The sequence below is a fragment of the Melospiza melodia genome, chromosome 6 (genome assembly GCF_035770615.1).
Source record: "Melospiza melodia melodia isolate bMelMel2 chromosome 6, bMelMel2.pri, whole genome shotgun sequence".
Lineage (NCBI taxonomy): Eukaryota > Metazoa > Chordata > Aves > Passeriformes > Passerellidae > Melospiza > Melospiza melodia.
Window position 1 is genome coordinate 76,308,469 of NC_086199.1, and position 12,119 is coordinate 76,320,587.

A 12,119-nucleotide genomic window follows, 5' to 3' on the forward strand; every position below is an offset into this window, starting at 1 on the left:
GAAAGGAGGGCACAGCCAGGCGGGCATCAGTCTCTGCTCTCAAGAAACTTGTGACAGGATAAAAAGAAATGGCCTCAAGTTGCAGCATGGGAGATTTAGATTGGATATCAGGAAAAATTTCTTCTCTGAAAGGTCCTTCAAGCATTGGAACAGGCTGTCCAGGGAAGTGATGGAGTTTCTACCCCTGGAGGTATTTAAAAGACACGTAGGTGTGGCGCCTGGGGACACGGTTTAGTTGTGGACTTGGCAATGCTGGTTAGACTTCATGATCCTAAAGTCTTTTCCAACTTAAATGATTCTATGTTCTAAAGCTGTTTGCTGTTTATTACTGAGAGCTTTCAAAATTACTTATCTTCACAGACTCTCCATGCCTAGGAGGTCACAGAAACTAATCCTGAAGGCAATGGAGTGCATAGCTACACTTTCACACAATGACCTTAAGTTAAACATTTTTAACCTTTTTAAACTTTTGATAGTGTTAACTTTACAGCAAAGTTGAGACAATAGCTATTTGATTAGGACAAACCCATAAAGAACAAACAAGCTTTACACGCTTATTTTTCCAGGGGAGACTACCAGGGAAAGCATCTTTTCCACTGGATAAAGCCATTGGTAACACAGGATGTAAGATGCATTGACAATAATGTTGGTAACATTAGCTGTTACTTTTGCTCCTGCAGCTGGTAAAAAGTTCCACCTACAGTATTTTGCTGAAGAAAAACCCCTGACAATCCCTTTACACAGAGATGACTCCCAGGAGGTAAGAGACTTTTTGTGGCTGTTTTCTTTTTTCTTGGCTACACAAATCTAGAACCTGATCTCTGGATATAATAGTTTCATTTGAAAACTTTTCTACTTATGTTTACAGTTTAAAAATGTCCTTATAATATAGAAAGCTCCAGTGATCCAGGAGCAATTTAGCTATCTCATTTAGATACCACTGCTGGAAAGAAGAGCCTCATGAGTTTGTACGACACCACCACCTGAAACTGGAAGCATTCATGGGCAGGAGAGCTGGGTATCTCTTGCTGGTTGGAAATGCAGTGGTATTTGTGGTGTTTTGTTAGGTTAGAGAAGCAAAAAGGGATACCTGGATGCAGTGAGAGTATCCAGAAGGGTTTGCCTTCCCTAAGATCACAACTGTGATGTCACATTCCCTGTATGAGTAATTCAAACTCAACTGCATTTCCTGCAGCCACCATGCAAGTTGGTTTAATTATTGCAAGACCATGCAGTGGCTGGCCCATTCATACACTTTCTGTCAACCTAGTCATGTTGAATACTGCTTTAGGGAAGACTGGTTTGAAATTACCTGCTCTGTAATAGCAACCTGGTTGGATTCCTTTTAGTCCCTGACTGGGACCTTGTCATCTGCTTATATGCTTTTCTTTTTTTTTTTTTTTTTTTAATTTATTTATTTATTTTTACTTTTAATTACCCACTGGGATGACCTGAACAACTCCCTGTCAAACCAAGTCTGTCACTTGGTTTGACACCCCAACTGAAAAGCAAGAAAGACCTTTCAAAGCCTCCAGGTCTCAATACATTGAGGAAATACATTATGCTGAGAAACTCAAGCCATGGATAGCAGTCACTGCCCAGTCTTGGGAAGGACAGAAAGCTGAACACTTCAATCACTTATCCCAGAGCTCTCAAGAGATGTCACTTCACTACCACTGCGAAACAAGGAGCAATCACTATCAGATGAACAGAAAGACTGATCAGTAGGGTGCTACTCTGGGGCAATCAAAGTAAAGATCACTAAAGTTAAAAAAAAAAATAAAATTCTTCCACATATTTCTGGAAATGATGGCCAATATGCAACAGTGGGTCCTTCCCCAAAAGAGAATTACTCAGAATATGACAAAATTGTATAGTCTAAATCAATTTTGGCATGGAAAATAAACTCCGAGAGAAACTTTCCTTCTCCCTTTATTTGACCAGAAAAAAGTGTAGCTGCTGTAGAACTGTCTCCCCTTATGTGTTTTAAGTATACTGCTTGGAAGGATACTGCAACAAAAAATTCAATTTGCAACAGGAAATAGATCATCTGTTTCAACAAACAGAATGCAAAACAAATTAAACACCATTAAATACTATTTTTCAAAAGATTTGATCTAATATTAAAATAGACTTATTTCTTGCTATAATGAAAAGGATGAAATACTTTCTCCAAGATGTGCCTTGTCACAACACCGTGACATTTGTAACGAGCGACATTTTCTCTGGTATTTCTTTTTCCCATGGATGCCATGAAGTGCATCACATGAATATGAAGTGACATCTTTACTAACATGTGGTACTTACTTATCACCCACAATTCCCAGGTTGATTGTTGGGTAGCCGTGCTCCTGGATTGTAGCCAGCAGGGTGGAGCGGTTACTGTCCCGAATCTTGCCTGGCAAGAGGTCATCCTCAGGATTCAGCAGCTACAAAACCAGAAACGCCCAGTCAGCCTCCTTGGAGCACTGTGCTTTGCACAAGCCAAGTGAGAATTATTTCTTCAGGTCGGACAGGATATTTTTAGACACATATCGTGAAACACATGTACAAAGTGATTTAGTGGATTTTAATTAATGAGATATGTAATGCGCTTGTTTAGTCCAATCCTCCATTGTTTAGTTTGTTTCCACTGGTTCATGTCTGCAAAACATTCTTACTCCTTATGAGCACAGGGCTTCTAATCTCAGACATTAGCAATCAAACAAAAAACTTTCAAGTTTTCTCGTTATTCTTCCTCTTTAATTGATTCTAAGGGAACCTCATTGATGTTGTTAACCAGATTTAAAGGCATTAATGAACATTTTGAATTTCCTTGTCTGCTCACCAAAAAAGATATCTTAAATACAGCATTCTGCATTGGATTAATGAACAGAAGCCTTATGCTTAGTTCTTATATCACTTACTGTTTTGGATGAAGAACTTTCTCTTAAGATAATCTATCGTGGCAATTACCTCACATGTGTTATGTATTTTGGAAGCTAAACTACAAAACATACATATATAAATGTATGTTTTATATATATTAGAAATTCTAATGTAGGACACAAAAGGACAATACAATATTGACAAGAGGTAAATAATGCTACTACTAACAAGAACGTATCTGTCAAAGTCACAGCATTAGGTAATAAGGTAAGAATAATGAGAAGTGGAGCATGGGTAAATTTTATGCTTTCGCTTGCAGCTCTGTTTCTGTGAAGATGGTCATAGGATGTTAAAGAACGTTTTAGCATTTTACAAAAGAGAATTTCTACATCAGTAAAGGACCCTTGAATGACATGCAAGAATCTTCAATCATATGGAAGTTACCAGTCAGAAAATCACCACCTGTAATCCTTGTAGCTCTATGGATTTATTCCTCAGTTAGGGGTTTGGTTCCTGCATGCCACACCCTGTTTATGTTATGAAATCTGGCAATAATCTGTACCCCAGACGACAAAATCCAACCTATGAAAAGTTTTCAAAGTCTTTCAAAATTGAACGTATCCAAGCTGCATGAGAATACAGCTACTGAGTTAATATTTGAGGCTGGATTTCAAAAAGTTTGTCTTAAAGGACAGTGAAAACTTCATGCTGCCTTAACACACATATCTCAACCCACATGTTCTTTAGATTTTGCTCTTCCTATTCTTTCTCTGTCCTGTTGCTGGAAGAAGTGAGAGGGTACAGTTGCTGGCCTGGGTCAACACACAACATATGTAAAGTTAGTAAATTAACTTAAATCTTAAACCTGGTTTTTCTGATGTAGTTAAAACAATTATAAAGCTGGTCTGCAATTCTACCAACAGGAGAGTGTCTGGATTTCAACATGTGCTACTATAAGAAAGAATATTGAGGCACAATACTGCAACAAGGCATTTGGTAGAACTATTGAGTTTTCCAAGTCAGCTTGTCTGCCATTTGTGTAATAGACATAGAGGACGTTGCTTAAAATAAATTACTCTTCAGTAATGACTGGCCACATGAATTACAATCCCAACTACTCCACAGGTTCTCCCTTGCTGGCAGGAGGAAAACAGCTGGCACATGGTTGGATACATTACCAAAGTTTTGGCAAAGAGAGTGTGAGACCTGTGAGAAAGCCCCTAAGGGAGAAAACACAAGCAGATTATTATGGGTTGATGCCTCACAGAAATAGCTCATGTCAGCATGAGTTGCTGTCAAAAGTGAGTCTGCCTGGGAGTAGGGTGGAAGTCGCTAATCCAAAACATTGCCTCAAAAAAAAGACAGTATTTCAGACTATAATTCTAAACAAATTTTTCTTACCTCATTCCCTGTTGACATGACTGCAACCACTGGAAACTTGTTAACTTCTACTTCAGTTACTCCAACAGTTGCTAAGAGACCAATCTCAGATGGACCCATGTGGGTTCCTTTAGCCAGCACACATTCACCTCTTTTAATGTCATGTCCTATGGGTCTGAAAATCAGGACAGAAAAACAACATGAAAGAAAAACAGGATGAGAACCAAAGTACCTTTCCTTCATTGGTCCTGCTGCAGGTCTGCAGCGTCCACGGACTCTCCTTAGTCTGACTGTCAAAATGTCAGTACCACTCATGATTAAAAAATGACTTTGAAATTCATCAGCCCTTCAATTCCTAACAGAGATATTTTAATAAATACAGACCTGATATCTTGGCCTGGCCGAGCTTGCACCAGGATTCGAACTTCTAGTTCTTCAGTGCCCTACGAACACAAGGACATCACATATGGTCAGCTGAACTATTCAAAGAAGATTAATGTTTCATTTCTCAGAAGTCTACACAGCACTCATTACACTGAAACATTGTGGCTTAAGCATCATATCATTCTCCTGATTTGTTTGTAAAGGTTGCAAGACAATGTGTGCTAAAACTGAAAAACATTTTAAGAAATGCTCTTTATGATGAGCTCACTAGGGGAGGACCAGCACTGAATATGTAGTTTTAGCTTCCCTTTTTTTTTTTTAAATGATACCTGTGTTTATACAGCTTTCCTGTTTACCTCTTGACCTGGTATGCCGAGTGGATTCTTTCTACTCCTCCCAGCCAACTTGATCTGGTCAAACCATTTCAAAGACGGCACTTGAAACAGACCATTAGTCTGGCAGACATTACATTAGCAGAAAGGTGGAAAGAAGCTGTGTGCTGCAGCTGTTTCAGGATTCTCACAAACATTCCTGGAGTGGATGCTCCTACTTGAGAGCCTTGTATGAATCAGAAAGGGCTCAATCATCTTGTTTGTTTACTGTGAACAAGAGACAGTGGCCTGAAGAGTCTGATGCATTTCCTTACTCAGAATGTCAATAGTTTGGTGATTCATTCAATGCCAATAAATGGTACATGACCTCTATCATTAATATTTAAATTTAAGCCCTGCAAATGGGTTGATGACATATACACTCAGTTTTGAGATAGTGTCAGCATGTCAGTACCACTAAATCTAAACTTGGACTAGAAAAAATTCTGGTTTTCCATTATGATGTAGTGCTTATATTTGCAATGTGGTAGTCCTCCAAGATGAGGCGGGCAATGGCCACAAAAAGCTTGCTCAGTAAGGCTAATGGAATTGATTAAAAAGCAGTGAAGGCAATGGTGTATTTTGCAGGAAGATATAATCTACACATATACATCTGTAACCTCAAAGCAGGATTGGTAATTTCAATAATTTCCCTGCTAGGAATAATCCTCCACAGCTTGATGAGTTCATTAGATGTAAAAATCTATGCTTTTAATAAGATTAATAAGGCATGAGAAAGGATCCTGAGAGTGAGTTTCAGTTTTTGCAGACTTTATCAGTTTTGAACACTAGAATTCATCTGCTTACACCCCAGCTGCAATTACAATGCTGACACTGAGCTGTGGTGAAGGAATGGCTTGTCAGAACAGCAGCAGCAGAGCAAAGGCTGATCTGAGCACAGAACCACACACACAGTTCATTCCAAAGCTGAACTTGGAAGCTGTGACAATAAGAGACACATCTTCTCGCCTTGAAGTCTCTCAGATGACAGCAAACATGAGGATAGTGCCTTGAAACCACAGCTGGGATTCAGAAGCAAACACAGCAACACAAAGGAAGTCTAAGATGGACTCTTTGGAATAAGGTTGTCTACAGAGAGCTCCTCTGCTTCAGAAAAAGCACATTTCATATGTTGAGACAATGGTGCATACAGAATTAGTACTACAGTATTCATATTTTTTCTGTGGTTTTTTCTGTGTTTTCTTTCTGTGCTCTTATTTGCAGCATCTGTAAGGTAGTCCACTAATATGATGTAAAGGTAGGCTGGAAAATCTGTTCAAAAACAGGTTTATGCCTACATTCTGGAGGAATATGCACCTTATCCATTTATTGGTTTTTAGAGGTCTTAAATTCAGTAATGTTCTCATTTTAAAGGAGCACAAATGTCTTTAAAAAATCTTAGTTGTAGTTTAAAAAAACATTTACTTCCCCTGTTTTATAACAAAACCTCTTTTCCTAAACAGATTCACTGGAAGGCATTTGTATAACAAGTATTCTCCAAAATCCACCAAATTCTCCTTTGCTGAAACAAGACCAACTCTGATAATACAGAACTGTCCTCATAGCACAGTTTAAAGCAATCCAAGTCCTCCTATGGATTTTGCAGCACTTAAAACAGAAGTGCAGAAAATCATATTCAGCTTTAATTACATCAGCACGTAATTCACTGTATTATTCTGAGATCATAATGTAATTTAAAAAAAAATTCCCCTTCTTATCTGGTGAGATTTCCACTAGCCTGTGTTTTAAAATGTAATTACAGTAGGCAATTGAATTGGACTGTGGGCAGGGATTTCCGAGAGGCATTTGCCTTTCACTCAAATCATGCTCCCAAACATTTTAGAGTGAGCACTCAACAATTTTGATGAAAAATCAGTCAGAACAGGAAGGTCTGTGGTACTGTTATCACAGCCTGAAAAAGTGAGAATTGCCACTAGGAACTGATACAAAATCCCTCAAACTTCCCAGATTACTGAAGCGCTTTTCTGTATGACTGACTTTCATATTTACAGGATTGTGTCATGTGCCATTTGCTGCCGCACACAAAAGAAAAATGAGTTTTTTAACTTGTGACTCACATCATCTGATTCCCTGATGAGCTCTGTATCTTCCACCTGCACCACTGCATCAGCACCACATGGAATTGGAGCACCAGTTGTAACTCGCATTACCTGACCAGGCATCACAGTCTGTGTTGGCTGAAAAACAAAAAAACAGAAATTAATCTCTTTTTGGAAAAAAAAAAAAATTCAAGCCACTGGAACTTTATGCAAGTAAACTATCTGAAAGATCTGAATTCTTATTTGCTGCATGACTCTTGATATATTGTGGGCAATATCAACAGGTACAATAAACTCCAATTCATACCTGGCTTTATTTATATGGCCACATATTAGGTGGCTTCAGGTTTTTCTCCTTATAATTCTATCACATGAACAACTTTCAGAAGAAGGAATATACTAATACTCAGAAAAATATTTGGCACAGAAAAATAACTGGCTTAAAAATTTAACTGTTAGATGGAAACTTCCATGAACAAAAATCTAGCAGGTCTAAGTACATAAATATTTTTGCAGAGCACTCTGGCTGCCAGGGCTGAAATTGCTTTGGTTGGATTTTTGTTCTGTTTTACTGGCACACTATTTATGAAAAGCCAATGTATAATTGTAATGTAACCAACTGCTTAATTTTTAGGCACATTTCTTAACACTGAGACAGCTCAATACTAGTTCACAGACAATATCTATTGAAGGCATAGGAAAAGGGTGGGGTGGTTTTTATCTGCCTTACCACAGCATCACAGTGACCTTTTGTATTCCAAGAAATAACTGAGCCTAGAACTGACTGAATCTTAACCCTTCTTTGCAGGTAATGGAAATCTAATATCCTTGGAGAAGAAAAAAAATAAACCCCCACTTGCCATATGTCACAGTTAATGTATTTTTAGGGGAAGATTCATGCTATCATGTAAGTATCTAAACCACATGACATTAAAAAAAAAACTTTTAAGAAAATGGCATTTATTCCTCACCCCAGACTATGCAAGGAATTGTGGATGGATAGCTGGAACACTGCCATTTGTACTAAAGCTGCTTAAAAGGTAAAATAATGCTATCTAGTGTGTAATTTTGATTTTTTATGAAAAGAAATGTTACGAAAGGCAAAGCTTACCCCTTGGATTATGTATTTTGCATCCCATTATATCTTTTTCAAAGACAATTATTGTTCAAAACAATATTAGCTATTTTTAATGTATCTTTTAATCTAAACATACATTACAAATAGGTAATATTGTTTTGAACTTACTAAGTATTGCCGGCTTAAATTTCAGAGGAATATATTGCATAAAAAAATTCTGCCTATTAAAATGCATCACAAAGAATACAAAATGTCTACTACTGCCACAAATCACAGCCTATGGTGATAAAATGTGCTGTAACTAACCAAATTTTTGGAGTTTATTGTTAGATGAGTTAATTTTTGAGATGCAATGATGCGATACATTTAAACAAATTCATGATACAATTGCTTTTAGAACTGGTCATGTTGCTCATAAATTTAATTTCATTTTTGTCTGCTGAGAATCTGATCAGATTAACTTTATGAACAAAAATCAACCATTAGATTTATTTGTGAATCTCCAGGGCTGTGTTCCTCTATGATAGATTTTTTGGAGATAAAGAAATGATTGCTTCTCAGAAAACATATTAATGTGCAAAAATTTCACAGAAGCTCTTCTAAAGGGCTTTGGGATCTCACTTTTACCTGCAATGGGGCAATGCTGGTTTCTGTTCTTTGCCTTCATTACTGATAACCTACTCAATTTTAGTCACTGAATAAAACCCAGAAATAATTTCCTAAGCACAACCCCTATCTCAGCCAGTTTCTCCTGCACATGATTACACCTCTCCTGTGTCATTTAGAATGATCCATGCTCCTTTCTGTAAAAAGGCACAAGTTAATGGAATAGTGGAAAATGCCTGCTTTTCATTCTAACATTGCAGCTGGTTAGTTCTAGTGCCTCTCACAAACACCTTTAGAAGTCTTGCAGGAAATGCTATGGTCTGTATGAGTCTGCAGAAGGAAAACTATTTTTCCTATGCTGAGTGTTCTACACACAGGCCATTGTGGATGGCTCGTGACCAGTAATCTCAAGTGTGCCCTAACCTTCCCAAAGCAGGGTGATGCCTGAAAGCTTTCCCTGATGTACAAAAAAAGGGTTAACATAAACATGACCATCTGTAAATGGACTTCAGAAAACGTACAAATTAAAAATTGATACAGAAATGTCCAACTTGGCTATATGGCCTTCCTGCAATTCTCAGTCCCATCTTCTTCCTTGCTACTAGCATTTATGTAACCTTTTTCCCTACAGGAGGAGCCAAATCTAAATCTATTTTGAACTCCCTGCTGTGAATCATTCTGTTAATTGGTCTGTAACATGAAAAGCAGAATGTTGCTGCTGAGAGTGACTGAAGGGTGAAATGAGACTGAGGAGCCTTCCAAGCCTATAAATAATTTCTTGGGAAGGAGATGAACCTGAAGATGTGTTTGCTCCAGAAAAAAAAAAAAAAACTTTGACCAATTATTCTGAGGTCAACAGCCTTGTTTTTCTAACTTGCCACCGGTATTTTCAGAAATAGCCTCTCTCTGCATGCCTGCTTCCCACCCAATGTTTGCTCCTTGCCAGAGAGTCTTCCTATTCCCCGTAATCTGGGAGGACAGACTGTCCCTGTGGAGACATTAGCGAGCTCTTGAACTTTGTTGGAGGGAAGCAGCTTCCATTTGCCCTTTTATCTTTTGTACAGACCTGCTGAACTGATTAGGACACTGAAACACTTCAGACCTCTAATGGGAAGTAGTCGCCATTAGAGACAACTTCAGCAGCGCTGCTTTTAAGCAACACTGTGCTGTGATATTTAACTGGCAAAATGATAATATTGGTGACAGAGGAATAGTGATAGGAGTGAAAATTCAGCAAGATGCTCTGCTGGTTCTTGCTATTTTATAGTGATCATAAAAAGGGTTGTAAAAATAGTTGCCTCTGAATCTTTTGGATTCTGGACCAATGCTTGAAAATGCAGTCAGGAGGGCTAAAAATAAAAGGCAGGTTAAAAAAACTGCTGAATTAACTTGCCTTTGTTTTTTTAGAATTGAAAGTAATTTAACATATTTTTGCAATTGATCCATTAATCTAAGTTCACATGAATATCACTACTGAGAAGATGTCTATTATACCAAAGTATAGTTCATGATGATGGAGGGGACCTAAAGCAAAAATAATTTTTACAGCTCTTCCTGACATGATTAGCCAAATTAAATGTCTATTACACATTTAGAGACAGTTCAAGTAAATTTTAAAAAAAATTAAATCATCCTGCAACTGGTAATACTTCTAAAACCTGATACAACTTTTGAAATATGTTGATTTTACTTGGACTTTTTTGTTTAGCAGTCAAAATGGACATACTATAAAATCCTAATTAAAATTGATTAATTCCTTGTTTTGCCTGTTACTTATCCCATTTTCCATCATTTCACATACAAAAAATACACAGAATTATAAATCAGGACTTGAAACAGCTGGAGAAACATTTTGGACTAACTCATGTTTTCCTGAACATAGCTACCAGGCATGATTAAATGGACAGACTAAGAGTAGTTGAACATAACTTTTTTCCCATTTCCCCAGTATGAGTAAAGAAATTTAATGAAATATGCTCTTGAATTTGAGAACAAATCACGAAATTTGTCTATTAATGAATATTTATAGAGCACCGCAGGTCACAAACAGGTCATGCCTCAACTTGCTTTTAAAATCAATCCACGTATCAGCTAAGTTGCACAAACACTCTTCTCACAAACCAGCCTCAAACCAGGCTGCTGCCAGGCTCCCTCAAGATTGTTCTGATCATTACCTATCTGCAAAAGCTTAATAAAAAATTTATACACTTCATTTTGCAGCTATCAGTGTGAAAAATGGAAGCATCTTATGAAAACTGTTATTGGGCTGACATCCTTAAAAAAATCTGTCATCAAGAGGGGGTTAAATCACTCTTTTCTCTGCTTATGAATTGTTGTGCCACCAGAAATCTCATGTCCTCAAACATTGGACCAGGGCAGAACGTTACTGTATGCACTCCTATCAGACATGTCAGCACAATGCTCTGAAGTATTTTGGGATATCCTTGTTAGCTCCTTATGTAACTGTACTACCTCACTTTCTGAAATCATGTCCCAAGGCACATAGCAGGAGGGTCAGTACAGCTGTGTCCTACTTCACACCACATCCAAGACTATTGAATTTTGGAGCGCTAGCAAGGCTTGTAAAAATACAAAACAAAATCTTACAGGAGAAAAATACATTAAAAAAAAGAGAAAAGAAATTGTGCTCACCTGCTCACCAGCCTGGGATTCTCCTATGATGAATCGATCTCCTGGGCCATCAGCAGCTGTTAAGAGGGACAACATAAATTGTAAACGCTGAACCAAAACAAAAGGTGGCATTATAAATAGAGAACAGGAGAAGAGCAAAGATGATATAATGTTCAGTTCTTCAGAGACTTCAGTTCTTCATGACTAAGGTTATACAAGTTCTGTAAGGATTTTACACTTTAGGTCCATTTGAGGTGTGTTTATTATTTTGAAAAACACTGGTTCTAGAAAACAGAGTATTTTTAACTGAAAATTTCTGGGCAGTATGAGGTCATGTAAAGGAAGACTAGGAGGAATTACATTAAAAACAAAGATTTAAGGGTGTTCATGACACTATTACAATACTGACAATTAGGAGTCTGAGATCACTGATTTAACAAGTATTCAGGACTTCCAATTTATCAAATCTCCATTTTTACGGGGACAAGGAAGGCACAATTACTAATGACATTTAAACTCCTGCCTGCCTCAAAGGTCTTTCAGCAAGTTGCATTAGTGGTATGACAGGCTTTACCATGGTGTAAAGCACGTGTGAAGCACAAGCAGCTCTGCCTTTCCAAGCACAGCAGAGTGCTCAAGCAAACTAAGCTGGAAAGATAGCATTTAAATCTGCATTACTACTAATTTTAAATCTGTAGCTGTAAAAAGTTGATTTCCTAGAGATGAAGTCTAACCAGTGAC

At 37.6% G+C, this 12,119-nt stretch overlaps 1 protein-coding gene across 18 annotated transcripts in view; it reads right to left on the reverse strand.

The window, feature by feature from the left end:
- The window catches only part of GPHN (gephyrin), a 263,372-nt gene that overhangs the window by 25,688 nt on the left and 225,565 nt on the right, over positions 1 to 12,119 (reverse strand). For all 18 annotated transcript variants that reach the window (XM_063159330.1, XM_063159328.1, XM_063159325.1 and 15 more), the window contains 5 exons: positions 11,400 to 11,455; positions 7,082 to 7,201; positions 4,633 to 4,691; positions 4,270 to 4,423; positions 2,308 to 2,429 (listed from right to left, as the gene is read on the reverse strand). In XM_063159330.1, coding sequence (XP_063015400.1) covers positions 2,308 to 2,429; positions 4,270 to 4,423; positions 4,633 to 4,691; positions 7,082 to 7,201; positions 11,400 to 11,455 — 511 coding nt within the window. The remainder of the gene's footprint in view (positions 1 to 2,307; positions 2,430 to 4,269; positions 4,424 to 4,632; positions 4,692 to 7,081; positions 7,202 to 11,399; positions 11,456 to 12,119) is intronic.